The following is an 18,625-nucleotide window of genomic DNA, read 5'->3' as shown; positions in this document are numbered from 1 at the left end:
TGCCGAACAGGTCAGACGAGAGGCAACAGAGTGGTCGGATAAAGGAAGTTGGCAGTTGGTTTGAGTCTGGGTGGTGTGTGGGGGCCTTTAAACTCAGGTGTGATTTATTGATTTATATTATCTCTCACATGTCACCTGATGATCAACAAATGGTTAATGGTTTTTAGTTTCAGTGAGAAAATGAGTGGTGATAAATATCATCCATCCATGACGTTAAAGACTTTCAAGGAGCCATTTTGTGCCTACATGTTAACCTGTTAGCTCCCTGCAGTTCACCATGAGAACAGAGACCGAGTTCTAATTCAAATTCACACTGATTTTAGAAACAACGTGTCCATCTTCTCATTATTAGCTGCAGATTTCATCAGCTGTAACTAGCCAGTGCAGCTAACTAGCCAGTGCAGGTAACTAGCTAGAGATGCTGGCATTAGCTTCATGAGTTGATTGAAATCAGACTCCTGTTGAGGTTTAGTGGTTTCTATCAGACTTGTTTTAAAATAACAATCATGGGGGAAAAAAGGCTTAACCCCTTAAGGAACACTGTTCCTGCATAGGAACACCCTTCACTAAATGAACACCCTTCGTAAAAACTAATACTTTTTTGCTAATAGTTTTAAGCATCAGATCTTAACAATATATACTCACTGCTGGAAAGCTGAGACTGTCCTGATTATTTTAAGCCCAAACACAAAGGAAAAAAGTTATTTCCAGACCATGTAATAGTCTTCTAAACTCACCATGACACAACATTAGAAAGAGCCCTCTACCACAAGAAGCAAGAATGTACCTACATACCTTCGGAGTGTTCCCTTTTTCCACAGCTACAACGTCATGCCACAATTTTTTTTTCATAGTTCGCCAAGAGTCCATAGAATGGGAATATCCTTGTCATTTTTCCCAAAACTAGCTACAAGTGTCGAACCAGCAAGAAACCCCAGGGTCTTAGCTTTCATTTGAGACCAAGATTATGTTTCTAGGTAAAGGGGTTCTCCAGTTATAAGCCTTTGAAACTCAGTAGGCACTCTTGGAAAAAAAGGACCCAATCAAAACGCACAGACATGCCTTTAGAAAAAAGAAAAGTGAAAAATCTATTTTTTTGTCTTTTGACTTCAAATTTTGAGTGTAGCAAGCTGAGACCTGTGGCTGTGGCCTAATTGTGTCTGCTGTGTCCATAGACATACCTGAGCCCTTATATCTTAGTCAGTTTATTGACATTTGAATTGGACGAAAACCAAAACCTGTGTTCCAACCTCTGTAACTCTGTCAGTATGTCATAGAATCACACTTACACTTCTAGAAAACTTGAGGGTGTTACCTTTCCAATGGTACCAAGCACATCCCTGAGTCTCAAACTATGTGGGAGCTGTCATGCTTTTAATTTCGGTATGTCGTTTTGGAAAAAGAACCTTAAAATGGGGGCTTTCGCTAAGAGGTTTTAATGTACTTGACGGATACAGACTTTCTTATTATACTAAAAGACTAACGCTGAGCTAACACAGCCAACAGTTAGCATCATCTGCTGTGTTGTTGTATCAGGTTTGCTGCTCCTAATATTATAAATATGACAAAATATCAAATGTGACATTATTTAAAAACATCTGAGTTTCTGAGTGTTTGTGTTGTGATGACTGAGTCTGTTGTTGGTCTCTCACAGGTTTAACATGTCGATCAAAAGTGTTAATAATAAACTGAAGCTCCGTCTCTTTGATTCACGGTCACTGACACCAGATCTAACACACTGTGTGTGTGTGTGTGTGTGTGTGTGTGTGTGTGTGTGTGTGTGTGTGTGTGTGTGTGTGTTAAATAGATGTGTAGCTGAGCTGAAAATATCTCTCAGTGATGTGATAATGTCAACATTTGACCTGTTATTAAAAGAAGACTGAATAAATACAGACTGAATTATATCTGATCGTCTCTTTGTGAACTGTGTTTTCATCCACATCATGAGTGAAGAATTAATTCTGAAGTGTGACCTGAAAACGTGTCACAACTCTGATGTCTCTGAAAATACATTAATCAAGGAGTCTGGTTCAGACCTGCTCAATCTGATAAGGGTCATGACGTGACTTTTGCTGTAAATTGGCACTATACACATAAAGATAAAGGTAGGTTGGTAGGTTGGTTGATTGGCAGGTTGGTTAGTTGGTAGGTTGGTTGGTTGGTTGGTAGGTTGGTTGGTAGGTAGGTTGGTTAGTTGGTAGGTTGGTAGGTTGGTAGGTTGGTTAGTTGGTAGGTTGGTTGGTTGGTTGGTAGGTTGGTAGGTTGGTTGGTTGGTAGGTAGGTTGGTTAGTTGGTAGGTTGGTTGGTTGGTAGGTAGGTTGGTTAGTTGGTAGGTTGGTTGGTTGGTTGGTAGGTTGGTTAGTTGGTAGGTTGGTTGGTTGGTTGGTAGGTTGGTTAGTTGGTAGGTTGGTTGGTTGGTTGGTAGGTTGGTAGGTTGGTTAGTTGGTAGGTTGGTTGGTTGGTTGGTAGGTTGGTTAGTTGGTAGGTTGGTTGGTTGGTAGGTTGGTAGGTTGGCCCGCCCCCCAGGTAAATTGATCAACATTGATCAACAGTGATCAACATTTTAGAGAGCAAACAACTGAGTGAAAATAATCTGAGTTTTCAACAATGACACTCCTCTTTAGTTGGTTACAGCTCTACATTAAAGTTACTTAAGTCACAAACTGTTCACCCTTTTTCTTTATTTTCTTCATAACACACTACTTGAAGACTGTGTGTGTGTGTGTGTGTGTGTGATTAGAGTCGGTGTTATCACAGGCAGGAAACAGAAACAGCCGTCAATAACAGTTATAGATACAGTCCACACACAGACACACACTGTGTGTGTGTGGCCTCTACCACACAGGAAGTCTGAAACAATACATGAGATCTACGATGAAGAGAAACCTCCTCATTCACCTCTTTTCTTAGTAAATGAGAGTCAGATGTTTGAGGAAGGACGGACCCCCGCCCATCCTGCTCTGCTGGGGAGGTGGGACAACACACACACACACACACACACGCACGCACGCACACACACACGCACACACACAGGAAGTTTAACATTCCTCCGTCAGAGTCTGGCCGCTGAGATGCAGCTCACATCATTCATCAGTGAACAGCTATAGTCACTGTTAGAAACTGTGGATTCATCTAACAAGATTCATTTCCCTCCTGCTCCTCTGAAGCTCTGAGTCTCGTCTGACAGGAGCTCTTTATGAGAGACGTGTCGTGGTGCCCTGCAGCCGGCCTGTCAGGAGCAGGACTCTCCTGAACAAAGACAATCCTCCTCTCAGACACGGACTCCATGACAACTGCTTCAGCTTCCTGCTGACATCCGATCTGCTCTGATTGGTTCCCATGACCAAACTGAGGCCATGCTGAGGCTTAACACTGAGGCTTTTATTGTGAAACAGGCTGAAGACTGAGGCTTTTATTGTGAAACAGTCTGTGATTTCATTCTGCTTTCTATGTGTGACAGTAAACATCAGTTTCAGGTGAGACAGTGAGGAGCCTCTGTGGTCAGAACAGGTATAATTAAACTGGACCTGCAGCGGCCGCAGTTTGTTATAGTCGGCTGTTTCAGGTCAAACACATACACTCATCACATTTTCTCTGGTAAAGATTTCAAAGTGTTTCTGTGGACAGGAAAATATTTCTCCCACATTTTGAGCTCAAACTTGTTGTGTTGGTGAGCGTTTCTCCTTTTCTCTCACATCTTTAACCTCATCTGGCGAAAAAATGCTAAAGTATTTACCGTCATGTCTCTCAGTGATCGTCTGTCCTGTGTAACAGCTTACAGCTGTGAACTCACCAAGCTGACTCTGTTTGTCCCAGCAGCGGGTTGTCAGGTTGGACAGTTGTCGGTATTTTTCTGCCAGTTGCAGTTTGCCGTTACAGAGTCGAGGTCGTCGGGCCAGACTCTCCTCAGCTAAACTCCGATTGGTCGTCAGCAGCATCTCTCTGTCCATCTGCAGCTCCTGAAACTGAACACAGACACAAAGTCAACACACGTTACATGAGGGGCTGAGGCGTCCACACAGTGCTCCGTCTTTACAGAGGCGCTGGTCTTCACCGACACAACACAACTCATCTGAGAAACCACCTTGTGTGATACCACCCAGAGTTGGGAGAGAAGCAGCGACCTGTTGCAGATGCCAGCCAGAGAATGATCGAGCAGGCGGTGGCACAGCTTCAACCGAACTCTGAGAGAGCGAGGCGGATTACCAAATCCATTGCAAGTTTTATTGCATTGGATTTACGTCCGTATTCAGTTGTGGAAAACGTGGGTTTTCAGACAATGGTGTTCACTCTAGAGCCAAGATACAAAATACCATCTCTGCGTTCCTTCACTGACACAGCCATTCTACAGGGAAAGTAAAACAGAAGGTTTGGACACTTTGATGAAAGCGGGTAGGTAAGTAGCCATCTGTTAGTATGAGAGCTGATACATAGGTCCATAATGTGTTGAAATGCAAGCTGCATTGATTATTACATTGAAGGCTTTTTTTTATGTTTATATAGGCTGAAGTATACTGTTTTTCCCTCAGGGATATGCTCATTGACTGTAACAGGAGGATTCTGTGTTCAGAGAGTCAAATCTGTTTGTGACAAAGAAAAGCCTTTTCTTTAATAAAATATTAGAGAAGGTAATTAATCTGTTGATTTTTTAAATGATCATCACAAAAGTAGGAAGTGATTAGCAAACTCTGAGTAGAAAACTCAGATTTAATTATTATTATTATTATTTTTTAACTTGCATTGAAATGTTCACAAAAAAATTATTGCATCGAGATGTATCGGTGTAGAATCTAATCGTTGACATCGGAATCGAATCGTGAGGTGCCAAGACATTCCAACCCCTAGCTACAACATACAGGCAGAACACTTTGACCACCTGCCTAATACTGTGTTGGTCCCCTTTTGCTGCCCAAACAGCTCTGACGCGTCGAGGCATGGACTCCACTAGACCCCTGTAGGTGTGCTGTGGTATCTGGCACCAAGATGTTAGCAGCAGATCCTTTAAGTCCTGTAAGTTGCGAAGTGGGGCCTTCATGGATCGGACTTGTTTGTCGAGCACATCCCACAGATGCTCGATTGGATTAAGATCTGATCTGAATTTGGAGGCAACACCTCTAACTCGTTGCTGTGCTCCTCAAACCATTCTGAACCATTAAACCGTAAGGAAGAGCAGATTGTCTGGCGTTACAGGAATGGTTCTGATGATGTTAGCATAGCGTAAAACGGTGACATCAGCGTGTTCGGCGGTGAAATCAGTGTGTTAGACGGTGACATCAGTATGTTAGACAGTGACATCAGCGTGTTAAACGGTGACATCAGCGTGTTAAACGGTGACATCAGCGTGTTAAACGGTGACATCAGCGTGTTAGACAGTGACATCAGCGTGTTAAACGGTGACATCAGCGTGTTAGACGGTGACATCAGCATGTTAGACGGTGACATCAGTATGTTAGACAGTGACATCAGCGAGTTAAACAGTGACATCAGTGTGTTACCCCCAATTTCCACTGGACGCGTGGCGTCTCCGCTGCGTGGCGGAGAGCAGATACGTTTCACTTTAGTCAATGTGTCAATCCCCACCAGGTCCGCTGCCTTGCGTATCTGCTGCGTCGTGCTCCGGCAGTCCGGAGCCCTCCGGCACAGATACGCAGGACTTCTATATCTGGCGGATGCCGGAGCACGACGCAGCAATTCAGCTGAATTTAGCACAGAGCAGACAGGAAGTCAAGCGCCAAAATAACAAACAGCATCCAGTTACCTTTCAAAATAAAACACTCCGTGTTGACACCAGCACACAAATCTCCCAAAAGAGACAAACACAAGCTCTTCTGCTGATCCTTCGGTCGGGAACACTTAGTGTTATTGTTTTTAATAACACAGACCTATAACTGCGGTGTTGAGTGATTACCGCGGGAACTCCTCTGCGTCGTGACGCCAGCTGTCTACCGTACTGCGCCGTGGCAGACTCAAACCGCAACCGGTGGGGATTGCCGGACGGCGGCAACGGAGCAAAACGGGATCGGAGCAGCAACGCAGCGGACACGTATCCAGTGGAAATTGGGGGTTAGACGGTGACATCAGTGTGTAGATGGTGACATTGGTGTGTTAGACTTTGTGCGATCTGTGTAGAACACTGTGCGTCTCTGATATAACATGTTGGTGTAACGGAGCCTGAAACAGTCAGTTAAAGGATGTTTAAAACAGATCTACAGTTAAAGGAAACATCTCTGGAGGTTTGTGTGTTCAGCTGCTGCTGGGTGTTGTCGCCATGCTGATGGGGGATGAATGGATGTATATGTATGTGTATGTGGGGGAGGGGCAGTATTCACTGTCACTCGACCACATGAGCTCAGACCATAAATGATTAAATGAAGGCCGCTCCTGTAAGTGTTTTAGAACAATACTGATAGTTAAAGGAGCAGTCTGTAGAATTCTGAGTGTGTCTGTCAGAAACATTCCTGTTATTCTTTTTCTTCTTCTTCTTCTTCTCCATCTCTGACAGCCTGAGGACCGTATCATCCAGTCCTGAACGCTGCATCTGTCTCACATTTTACAGGTCAGCAGGAGGAAGTCAGAGTCCCACATTGAGAGGAATTTACAGAATGTGGTCTGAAGAAGGTCCGGGTACAGAGAGAGGGTTATCAAATCAATATTTACTTCTCTGCAGACGTTGTTTGTGTGTTTCCTTCTATTTTGCTGTTATTTTGTTAGCTTAGCTTCTTCAGTATAGTCATCAGTTAGCAGTCTAACTTCAGAGGCTGATCTCAGCTCAGTTATAGACATGTAACACACACGGCTTTGGCTCAGGAGGTGGAGCGGGTCGTCGCTGGTTCGAATCCCCGGCTCCTGAACGGCTCCTGATGGGAAATTTGCACCTTGCATGGTGGTTGTGTGCGTGTGTGTGTGTGCGTGTGCAAGATGGGTGAATGTGTTGCAAAGTGCTTTGAGTGGTCAGCTGACTGTAGAAATGCAGGCTGATGTGCTGCAGAGACGAAGGCACTTGTAAACCTGACGTGAGGATGTATGATAGACATGCACCAGGCAGGGAGGTGACAGTTGATCTGTCTCCCCTCTCTGGTGGGGAGACAGGTGAGGTTGTTGTCAGAGCGACATCAGGAAGTGGTGATAAACACAGCGGTGAGCTGCTGAGGATCGTCTGACATCCTCCCTGCTGCAGTCAGCAACAGTACAACAACTGTGAGGAGACACACTTCCTCCACTACAGATGCCTCACACCATCGTCCATCACCATGTTTCACTGAGGCCATCGGCCAATCACACTCATTAATGTCAGAACCAAACACATGCAGAGGGCAGAAGACAAAGCAGAAGAAGAAGAAGAAGAAGAGAAGGGAACAGCGTACAGTCAGTGTGGAGCTTCAGTCCAGCTGCATTCAAACAGCTGTCTTCATTATCTCCTCCTCCCAGTGACACCAGGAGCTCTGACTGTCTCCCTCTGTTGTATCATCACACCGACAACTGTGAAAGAAATGCAGTCCCACAGAAGAGACAGTCTTTCTGTTTGAGGACCCCCAAAGAGCAAAACTCATCAAAATGGGGCCCCTGACACCCTGTGTGTGTGTGTGTGTGTGTGTGTGTGTGTGTGTGTGTGTGTGGTACAACTGTACGTCAGGAAGGTTATCGTGTATCCCAGACATGCCTCTCTGAGTCAGGCTTGTAGAATTCCTTTAAAAAAAAATCCTTCATTTTGAATGTGACATGTTTACAAACCAACACACACTCAGGACAGAACAGAACCGGATGTGTTCTGATCCGACGCTCAGTTCAGCATTAATCAAACACGTCAAGATGCAATTTACTGCAGCATAAGTCTTCAGACTGAGCTCTGCTCTTCAGTCTTCACAGGGAGATGACTGAGGACGACCCGCTGATAAAGCTGAAGTGTAGTTATAGGAGCTGAAGTGCAGACAGAGGAGCTGAAGTGCAGTCAGAGGAGCTAAAGTGTAGTTAGAGGAGCTGAAGTGCAGTCAGAGGAGCTGAAGTGTAGTCAGAGGAGCTGAAGTGTAGTCAGAGGAGCTAAAGTGTAGTTATAGGAGCTGAAGTGCAGTCAGAGGAGCTGAAGTGCAGTCAGAGGAGCTGAAGTGCAGTCAGAGGAGCTGAAGTGCAGTCAGAGGAGCTGAAGTGTAGTCAGAGGAGCTGAAGTGTAGTTATAGGAGCTGAAGTGTAGTCAGAGGAGCTGAAGTGCAGTCAGAGGAGCTGAAGTGTAGTCAGAGGAGATGAAGTGTAGTCAGAGGAGATGAAGTGCAGTCAGAGGAGCTGAAGTGTAGTCAGAGGAGCTAAAGTGCAGTCAGAGGAGCTGAAGTGTAGTCAGAGGAGCTGAAGTGTAGTTAGAGGAGCTGAAGTGTAGTCAGAGGAGCTGAAGTGTAGTCAGAGGAGCTGAAGTGCAGTCAGAGGAGCTGAAGTGCAGTCAGAGGAGCTGAAGTGCAGTCAGAGGAGCTGAAGTGCAGTCAGAGGAGATGAAGTGTAGTCAGAGGAGATGAAGTGCAGTCAGAGGAGCTGAAGTGTAGTCAGAGGAGCTGAAGTGTAGTTATAGGAGCTGAAGTGTAGTTATAGGAGCTGAAGTGTAGTCAGAGGAGCTAAAGTGCAGTCAGAGGAGATGAAGTGCAGTCAGAGGAGCTGAAGTGTAGTCAGAGGAGCTGAAGTGTAGTCAGAGGAGATGAAGTGCAGTCAGAGGAGCTGAAGTGTAGTCAGAGGAGCTAAAGTGCAGTCAGAGGAGCTGAAGTGTAGTCAGAGGAGCTGAAGTGTAGTTAGAGGAGCTGAAGTGTAGTTATAGGAGCTGAAGTGTAGTTATAGGAGCTGAAGTGTAGTCAGAGGAGCTAAAGTGCAGTCAGAGGAGCTGAAGTGCAGTCAGAGGAGCTGAAGTGTAGTCAGAGGAGCTGAAGTGTAGTTATAGGAGCTGAAGTGTAGTCAGAGGAGCTGAAGTGCAGTCAGAGGAGCTGAAGTGTAGTTATAGGAGCTGAAGTGTAGTCAGAGGAGCTGAAGTGTAGTCAGAGGAGCTGAAGTGTAGTTAGAGGAGCTGAAGTGTAGTTAGAGGAGCTGAAGTGTAGTCAGAGGAGCTGAAGTGCAGTCAGAGGAGCTGAAGTGTAGTTAGAGGAGCTGAAGTGTAGTCAGAGGAGCTGAAGTATAGTTATAGGAGCTGAAGTGTAGTCAGAGGAGCTGAAGTGCAGTTAGAGGAGCTGAAGTGCTGCTGGGTCGGAACATATTGTAAACCTCTGATGTTGTCTATAGTCCTCCCCCTCTCTACATCTATAATAGTATAAATCTGCCGGATAATCAAACACTATATCGGCAGATTCTTAAATGGACCCGAGCCACATAACGGCGCGTGTGGGGTCTTCAGCAGCAGCTCGACCGGAACCACCGCGATTAAAATGAAGATTAAAATGGACAGATTGATTTAATAAATCTTCTTTGTGTCACCTTCGACTGATAATTTAACCCTGAATATTAAACTGCGGGTTTGTGGACGCCAGAGTGAAATCCGACCACTCGCCACGCAGACAATCGATCAGCCATGAAGCGGATTTATACACACACACACACACACACACACACGGTCAACACAACATAATAACACACAACCATGTTCCCCAGAGAACAGCGACCAGAGTAACACACAGAACACTCTGGTTCTATGGGAACACAGACCGACGGTACCGACGTACCTTCTCATTGAGACGAATGATCTGGTCCATTTTGTCGTCGTTGTGTAAAAGCTCGGTGAGCTCGGTACTGTTCAGAGCTCTGTACCCGTCCGGACAACACTTCAACTCCTTTAACTGCGCCATTTTGTTCTTTAAAGTGCGAAACAGCCCGAACCATAAAGTCCGCACAGCCGTTACATCTCACTCACATCGGAATGTATCAGCCCGCATGGAGCGTTTACACCCCGCAATACAGCGGGAACATTTCCGGTGACACCTTCACAATAAAACGCTACACCAACGGCTACACTTCCTGTATACACCTTCAAAATAAAACGCAACAGCTACACTTCCTGTCTACACCTTCACAATAAAATAAAGAGCTATACCTTCAAAATAAAACAAATAGCCAACAGGTTAACTTTCTGATACCATCAAAATATATGAACAAAAGCTTTTTGCATGTCATCAGATAAACTGCCTCCAGTGATGTCACTCAGTGGCTCTGTTGCATTGTGGGTAATGTAGGCAGCAGGTTTTAAACAGGAAGAAGATTGACTGGAATTAAAGAAGTGATATTTCTGGTTCTGCTAAACTTTGAGCCCACATTCCCCACAATGCCATAGAAAGTGTAAAGTGTTACAGAGACCATCTTCATTATATTATTCATTGTTCGTTGTTCCATCAGTGCAGCCGGACCTCTCAGTGACAGTCTGAGAGGTGAAAATAAGTTCATCACATAATCATCTCCATGTGTTTGTTTACTGTCACATCCCTCTTTTCTACTTTCTGAACATTTCATTATCTGAATCGTCTGTTTGGAGATTCCTCCTTGGACTGTTTTCATCCAAACCCACTGATATTCATGAAAGGTCTGAGACTGAAGCTGCCTGACGGCTGACAGCATGTTATTATGTGGTCAGTGTGGAGCAGTAGGACGTGTATGTAGGTCACAGCGGCGTCTGCTCAGGAGCCACAAACACTACACATGACTGTTCGTACACGTTTGTCCCGTCTGCACTCTGACATCTGGACCGAGTGTGACCGACCTGACACAGACCCGCTGACAGAGGACTGTGCTGCCACCAGGGGGCGCTGCAACAACCCGTGTGATAAACCCTAAGGAAATGGGTGATGGATGGATGAAGACCTTCTGTTCAAATGACTATAGTCCATTCAAAAACAATCCAGTGAAAGAAAACTGTATTCACATTTGTAAATTAAGTTTAATTGAAACTGACAAACCAAAGAAAACTATTAAGGACAGAACAAAGTCATAATTTAATCAAGTACACTTTCCTCGTGTATTTCCATTTGTGTTACTTTATACTTCTAAGTTACTCCACTGCATTTATTAAAGTCTGAACAGAGATGAGTTAAGATGACTGAATGCACATTGTTCAGGATCAAAACGGTGGTCTGCAGTTTTAAAAGATGAACATTCCTTCCAAATTTTATCAAAATAGTGTTTGAGGCTCAAAGAATGAAATATTTCACTGAAAGTCAAAGATCAGATGTTGTGGGTCAGAACTTTCTGCCCTCCTCTCCTCTCCCATGAATCATGTGACGACCCCTCAGATTGATCTGTTGACCCCGTGGGGGGGCCTGACCCGTATGTTCTGAACCAGTGGACTACCTGTATATGATGTGCCTCCATATGAGTGGCTCCAACAGGAACATGCCGCTCTGACTTTCATGCAGCAGGACAAACGATAGATACTGTTACTGTTGCTGCGGTATGAGTGCAGAACTTCAGCAGCGGTGTGAGTCTGATCTGGTTTTGTTACACGTCTTTGAGTGTAAATGCGTCAGACATGATGAGGAAATGAAGTCAGTTTGGTTTTCTGACTGTAGCTGAACCACATCAGCTCTTCTGCTGACTTTTCCTCAATATTTCTGCCAAACAGTGGAAAGATGCTGAAAGTCTGGTTTCAGTGGACAACGAGCTCATTCTTTAACTCTGGAGTCAGTCATGAACACATGCTGCGACTTTCTAACCAACCAACCTTTTTATTTAAGTGTCTTTCCAAATGTGATCTGTGCAATAAACTGAGACAATGTCGTCATTAATCATCTTTAATACACAAACAGCTCTGATGAGGTCTTCAACAGACTCAACAACTGCTGAGAAAATGAAAATAATCTGAAGAAACTGAAGGAAACAAAAGAGGTTGAAGACGAAACAGTAACAGTACCCTAACACTAATCCAAGAGGAGAGGAGAACATGTCATCAACTGAGGGTAGAAAAACAGAGAGCTCCAAAAATTACACTTTTAAAAATGTTAAGGGGCGCCGTTCAGCTCAGTTGGTAGAGCAGCGTCCCATGTGCCGAGGCTCTGCAGTGGACCTGGGTTCGGCTCCTGGCCCGGGTCCCTTTGCTGCGTGTCACTCCTCCGCTCTCTCCCCCTGTTCCCTGTCACCCTCTTCAGCTGTACTATCAATAAAGCCATGAAAGGCCAAAAAAATACTTAAAACATTTTTTAATCATTTTAGAGATGGCACATTGTTTTTACTATTGCTACTTTTATCTTCAGATTTAACATTTATGGAGTTGCATATTGTTTTTTATGTATTAATTGATGTAAATAAAGTTAATTGCCTACAGACTCACAGCGACCTGCAGGAGGCCTTCAGACATCTGAAATGTTAAAGACAGATCTTCAGCAGCCTCAGTGATATTCCATATTGTTCCCATGATGCATCACTCTGTCACTTCCCTCCCTGTCTGTGCCTCTCATGTAAATCTTTAAAACTGTGTCATAAAAATAAAATAAAATTCCTATAAACGTCTTGTGACAATCAGCTGAAATGGTGTTTTTACTGAAAGAGGAGGTAACGCTGCGTTTGGCAGGGGACTACTTTCAGCCGCGGATGAACGCACACTGTTGCTGAGGTGACAGCCTGTGAATCAAAGTGCACAGATGAAAGAGAAGCAACTTGTCAGAGAGGCTCACTCATGGTTTAATAGTTCAGTCATGTGACCTGATGACAATAAGATAAACAATATTTTGAAATATTCAAAAAATACTAAAAATATATGAATTTCAAAGTTTAAAAAAATCAGCTTTTATATTTCTGTTTGTGTATGGAATAAACAAATAAGACAACAAGTGGTGGATGGAGCCAGGCTAGCAGTTTCCCCCTGCTTCAAGTCTTTATGCAAAGCTAAGCTAATCAGCTCCTGACTCAGCAGCTTCATATCAACACATACAGAACAGTATAATTAATCTCTGTGTGAAGATCAAAGTATGTAAGGATTTCACTTTTATATTAAATGCAGATAAACAAATCAAGTTTTAAATTAAAAACAATCAAAGAATAATTTTATTCTGAAAGACCACCGCTGCTGTCTGATCAGTTATAATGAGTCAAATAACAGCTGGTTGGTTGTTCGGTCCGACCTCGTCACGTTCAGACTGTGAACTCTGTAGTTATTATGATGAAGATCAAACCTTCCTCGTCACTGCTGCTGTCTGTCCTCTTCTTCCAGCTGCTGTTCTCATGAAACAGACCATCATCTGCTGTATTCTGCCTCATGAATATAAAAGTCTGAAGTGAATCAGTGGTAAAGTTCCCTTCATGTCTCTGCTGCTCTTATCCCACATCATCGTAGTCTTCATCTTCATCCTGGCCTTCATCTTCATCTCCGAGCTCATCGATGTCGTCGTAGTCCTCTGAGGTGTTGTCTGCTGCTGGATCAGGATCCTGGTACAGTGGAGGAGGAGGGACAATCTTTTCCTCCTCCTCCACCTTCACATAGTCTGCCACGTCCTGCTCATAGTCGGGCGTAGCCTGCTCGTAGTCGGGCGTAGCCTGCTCGTAGTCGGGCGTAGCCTGCTCGTAGTCGCCTACGTCCTGCTCGTAGTCGGGCGTAGCCTGCTCGTAGTCGCCTACGTCCTGCTCGTAGTCGGGCGTAGCCTGCTCGTAGTCGGGCGTAGCCTGCTCGTAGTCGGGCGTAGCCTGCTCGTAGTCGGGCGTAGCCTGCTCGTAGTCGCCCACATCCTGTCTGAAGTCGTCCTTCACCTGTTCGTAGTCAGGCGTACTCTCCTCGCTGTCGGGTACCTCAGCCAGGTTCTCATAACTTTGGGCCTCTGAAACAGAAAAGTTATCACTTTATACAGATATCAGAGATATCATTAGTTACAGTTATAAGTGCAGTGATGTGGTGACAGGCTGTATTCTGACAGGGTGACGACAGTTCGGTGTGTTTTCTCTGCTGGAGTGAACAAACCTCCATGTGATTATACGTAAAGGTCCACTTTGTCAGAAAGTACCAATTCTCATCTAAAGTCATTAAATAATGAAACACTGAGGTGGCAGCCGACCCGACCTACAATACCTAAGCATCCAAATTTAGTTTCAGACTCAACTTTCTTACAAAGTATGACAATATAAGTATTCTGTGCCACTAACTGACAGACAGCTAACAAACCAGATTCACAGAGTGGTGGAGAAGAGGTGATGGCAGCATGCTGAGTGCTTCAACATGTCTGCAGTGAAGACTGAGGCTGTGTTGGACCAGATCAACATCCAGGTCCATGTCTTTCTGTATTGTATCGTATTGTTTCACAGTACCTGAACATTTCAATGTCTCAGCATCATTTTACAGCCTGTTATAAAGCCAGATCTTCTGTTTGTGTGGACCGATCATCAACATCTACAGCCAACACGCTCGTACTGTCAACAAAGACTGACACAGCTGCAGCCGTCCTCGTCCGTGACCTCCACAGTGTGGAACTTTTCTAGTTTCTCCAGACTGTGAACATCAACTACACTCAGTCTGATATCAGGTAAGAGGTTTGGTTCAGAAACTCATAACATGTGGTTCTCTTGGACCTGAGCCTGGTTTCTCTTTTTCTGAACTGTCTTGTATGTTTGATAATTTGACTTGAATCATCAGAGGTCACATGTTTGTTTGGCTTGATGAGACAAAGTCATTTCACAGCACAAAAACCACCCTGTTTTCAGACTTTAGACTTGGGTTTTGTCAGACTTCAGCTGTGATGAAGTTTTGTGTTCGGCTCTTGAGATGATGTGGTGAGAGTGAGAGAAGGACGTGAGGTTTTGGGTGATTTAAAGGAGAATTATCGGGTTATTTAATCCAACAGAGTCTGACCTGCAGTGAGAAACTGTGTGCGAGGAGGTAAAGGTGGAGTGTCGTCTGCCAGCTTCCTCTCCTGGTACTGGTTGTTCCTGAGAAGACACGAAGACGCACAAAGACACAAAACGTGTGACAAAGTCCGAACACAGACACCGTCTCCACAGTCTCAGGCTGAGGTACAATATCTGGATCCTAACAGTTTATTTTGTAACATGAGCATAATCGGAGGAGCGTTGAAGAAAAATGGTTGAATGACATGTTACTGAAACCAAACCAACCAAAGTTACTGACATATATTCAAATTAAACCTTCGGATGGTCCTGAAGAGGATTTTATGGCCAACTTATACAGAGGTTGAAGGTTTCTGGTACACAGCTGAGAAAAGGAATCTTTCCTCTCAACCCTCAAGAGGGAACATTTAAAAATAGCCAGGAGGACAACAGCCTGTGTGAATTATGTGAATTAGGAAATGTTGACAATGAATCACATTTCCTTCTGTATCATGACGAGTTCAGAGTTAATGCCTTGAGTGAAATGTTCAACATCCAGAAACATTTTGTGGCACGGACGATTCCAGAACGACGGGACGGCTGTTTAACTCTCATGACTCTAAAGTCCGGAACAAACGTCAGGACGGTTTCTGTGTTTGTCCTCTCCTCTGATCATAACATCTTCAGACTGGGAAAATTATTTGTGCACGACACAATAATGATTGTATCAATCAATCAAAAATTTTAAAAAGTTAACTAATTAACATTTTATGGTTCTTTGGTTTCATCATAAAAAACAACATTTTGCGGTTTTATGAGAAGTTATTCAGGCACATCATCGTGATTTAACACTTCAGCTGTGGATTCAACACAGACGTGTTTCACATGTGGAAGAAAAGCAAGATCCATGTTTTCAACAACACAAGTGAGAAATATTACAATCACAAATGTATATGAGTTAAATATTACGTGGCTCTGAAGTCAGATCTTCTGTGCAGCTGTGAGATTCTGTGTTTGCCTGTGAAATAAACAACAAAAGGAGAAGAAGTTAAATGTAATGAAACGTAAAGAACAAACCTGATGTCCAGTCTTTGAGGACAAACAGGAATAAACAGCATTTAAACATCATTTCAGAGAGTTTCAGTTCACTTTCGGTTTTCAGTTGGACAGAATGACACGTCCACTAAAGTTTCATCACAGCTGACCTCTAATAATAGTCCTTATACAATTATGATTATGTTTCGTCTCACATTAACATTCAACAGTTAAAGTCTGTCATAGTTTCTCTTCTTCTTCTGCTCTAATTTGTGGTAATCGAGTCCTTAATTGGTTTTTCAGTTACCTAAAGAAAACAGATCTGATCTGAAGTGAAACTGATCGCCACTTCTCTGTTCTGGAAATTCTCCTTTTACATGAAATGACTGATGAACATGTCGGGTTCCGGGTCGGGTCAACAAATGAAGTTGTGTCAGTTTTAAATGACTGACTCGTTGACCTGTCTCCAGCTCATATCAGGCTCATTACAAGAAGCTGAAGCTGCTGTGAGGATGTCACTACAGAAACAAGTGGTGCAGCTGTTTGTGTGTGAAACCTGTGTCTGGTGATGGAGGTGTGTTTGTCTATGATGCCTCTGTTTGTTGTCGTCACATGCGGGACAGTGTGTATCGCAGCGCTCTGAGCTTCACGTTAAACTGCTTCTCTCACTCATCGTGTGTGTTTCACTCAGAAGCTAAATGGTTTTTATTCATAAAGCCGCCATTCTTTACTTCTCTTCTTTTCTAAATTAGAAATGTGGAATTCACTTCTTCTTTATTCTCCTGAATTGTTAGTGTTGTGGCCGATGTCTGAACTGAACTGGGTAAGAACGCTTTGAGATTTTTGGTGTCCGCTGCCTGAAACGATGTGCAGACTGACTGTCTGTCTGCAGATGATCAGCTGGTTTCTCTGTGAACTTGCTTTGTGACTGTGTTGCTGCCAGTCCGGACCGAGTGATCTCAGTGAGACCGACCTGGTGATGTCCCTGCTGACATTTCATGTCCTGATGGAGTTTTGGAGGATAATAAAACATGTTGGCTGTTATGATGTGAAGTATTGCACGCCATGATTTTAGAGAATCTGAGATCATTGCATATTAAATGTTATATTTAATATTTCCTGTGGTTTGTTATATTGTACCATTAAGTAATAAAACATTGTGACGCCTCAAGAATATTAAACATGGTTTACATGATGTCTCTTCTTAAGATCTCCTTGTTGTATTTCTATGATAACCAGAGGGAAAGAAGAAGTGTGAGAACAAACAGGAAAAAGAAGTAAATATCTTCTTTCGACATGCAAATGATGGAGCCTCTTCCAGTAACTGTGTCAGGTTTGTCGGATGAGTTTAGACCTACCTGCTCTAAAGAGACACCTGTTGATGAGGAGGAAAATGAGGACGATCACCACTGACACAAAGATGATCCCAGCGATCAGCCACAGCAGATTTCCCTTCATCATCATCATCGTGATCCTGCTGCACAGCTCAGAGGAGAAACACAGATATGATCCTGCTGAGATGAGAGCCGCTGCTGCTTTTCAGTTACAGCCGGACGATCGGAAAGACGAGCGTTCACCACTTCCTCTTTCTGACTCAGTCTGCAGGTTATTTCTGTATTTATGGTCTCAGAACCAAACTGACTCTTTAAGATCTACAGGGACTTTTCACTGTCAAGTCAAGAACCATTCAAGTGTGTCTGAACAGCTTTTAAATGAACAGTTTATTATTTATCACTTCTGTCTCTTATCTGCATGAACAGAATGAAGTTAAAGTTATTTTCTCAGTTTATCAGAGTGCTCCGTGTCCTCGCTGTCAAACTGCTTCCTGCCACGTCCCAGCGAATAAACACAAAATACAACTAGGCGGACAAAAAGTGATGATTCACACTGAAATCTTATTTTAATGATGAGACACATTTCAACACTTTATGACCGGGATGCACATTGAAATGTTAAATTATTCTAATGAACAAAGTGATTTTCACGGTTAAAGTAAGCCCTTTATTTTTATACTCAATTCTCTTCATTCACTGATCTTAAATAACAATACGATAATTTTTATTATCAATTCTTCAGGATTGGTTGAGGTCCAAAGAGATATTTTACTGTATCAAACACTCAGAGAGATTCTCACCTTCCAGAAAAGAGCTGGATGAGTTCAGGCCGGCGTCGAGTGTCCTGACGCTCTCAGCAGATGGATGATGAAGATAATGAAGATGAGGACGATGAAGATGATGGTGATGATGAGGATGATGAGGATGATGAGGATGATGAGGATGGTACTTATGATTTATGACAGTAATGATCGTGTGTTTCATTTGCATGACAGTTTCTAATTTTCTTAGTTTACCAGAGAAACTCTCCTCCCCACCCTCCGCCACGCTCCACTGACCACAGGGTGTGTGTGTGAGTGTGTGTGTGTGTGTGTGTGGGTGTGTGTGTGTGTGAGAGAGAGAGTGTGTGTGTGTGTGTGTGTGTGTGTGGTGTTTGTGGGAGATCTTACTCCTCACTTGGTCTCTGTGATGTTAAATGTGTGTAATATTTCACTTGTTTATGAGTGTTTCCGTTGAAGTCAGAGTCTTGTGACAGTTTGTGTCGAAGCTGTCAGAACATCCACTTCCGGCCTCTTTATTTTTTCAGTTCCTCTTAAATCAGCTTTCACTCGTTTTTATCAGAAGTCTGTTTTGTTTTTCCTGCATCTGCATTTTTTAGGTCTTTTTACATTAAGTGTTTCAGAGGACAGAAATTAAATTTGAATGTGAAATTGATGTTTTCTAATTCTCTTAAAAATAATTCAGTGCAAATCACTTTTATTTTGAAAGGTACCACCGGA

At 43.5% G+C, this 18,625-nt stretch overlaps 2 protein-coding genes across 7 annotated transcripts in view; both read right to left on the bottom strand.

Moving 5' to 3' along the window:
• vps37d (VPS37D subunit of ESCRT-I) overlaps positions 1 to 9,940 on the bottom strand; it is a 14,253-nt gene extending 4,313 nt beyond the window's left edge. Inside the window, exons 1-2 of the mRNA XM_030439045.1 lie at positions 9,687 to 9,940; positions 3,794 to 3,965 (exon numbers count right to left, since the gene is read on the bottom strand). Coding sequence (XP_030294905.1) covers positions 3,794 to 3,965; positions 9,687 to 9,809 — 295 coding nt within the window. The 5' untranslated portion in view covers positions 9,810 to 9,940. The remainder of the gene's footprint in view (positions 1 to 3,793; positions 3,966 to 9,686) is intronic.
• A 2,666-nt stretch (positions 9,941 to 12,606) lies between these two features.
• Positions 12,607 to 18,201, bottom strand: scimp (SLP adaptor and CSK interacting membrane protein). 6 transcript variants are annotated; one of them, XM_030437128.1, is made up of 6 exons: positions 17,151 to 17,910; positions 15,727 to 15,775; positions 14,783 to 14,859; positions 13,648 to 13,757; positions 13,543 to 13,605; positions 12,607 to 13,479 (listed from the first exon to the last, which is right to left on the bottom strand). In XM_030437128.1, the coding sequence occupies exons 1-6, from the start codon at positions 17,257 to 17,259 to the stop codon at positions 13,261 to 13,263; spliced, it is 627 nt and encodes a 208-aa protein (XP_030292988.1). In that variant the 5' UTR covers positions 17,260 to 17,910; the 3' UTR covers positions 12,607 to 13,260. The 6 variants fall into 6 exon arrangements, with proteins under 6 accessions (XP_030292988.1, XP_030292983.1, XP_030292984.1 ...); XM_030437123.1 differs by adding an exon at positions 17,927 to 18,201 and having other exon boundaries at positions 12,607 to 13,757; positions 17,151 to 17,277; XM_030437124.1 differs by adding an exon at positions 17,927 to 18,201 and having other exon boundaries at positions 12,607 to 13,757; positions 17,151 to 17,269.
• Between the last annotated feature and the right edge of the window lie 424 nt (positions 18,202 to 18,625).

This window comes from Sparus aurata, chromosome 13, assembly GCF_900880675.1.
Source record: "Sparus aurata chromosome 13, fSpaAur1.1, whole genome shotgun sequence".
Taxonomy (NCBI): Eukaryota; Metazoa; Chordata; class Actinopteri; order Spariformes; family Sparidae; genus Sparus; species Sparus aurata.
This window is presented reverse-complemented; position numbering and strand designations above follow the sequence as displayed.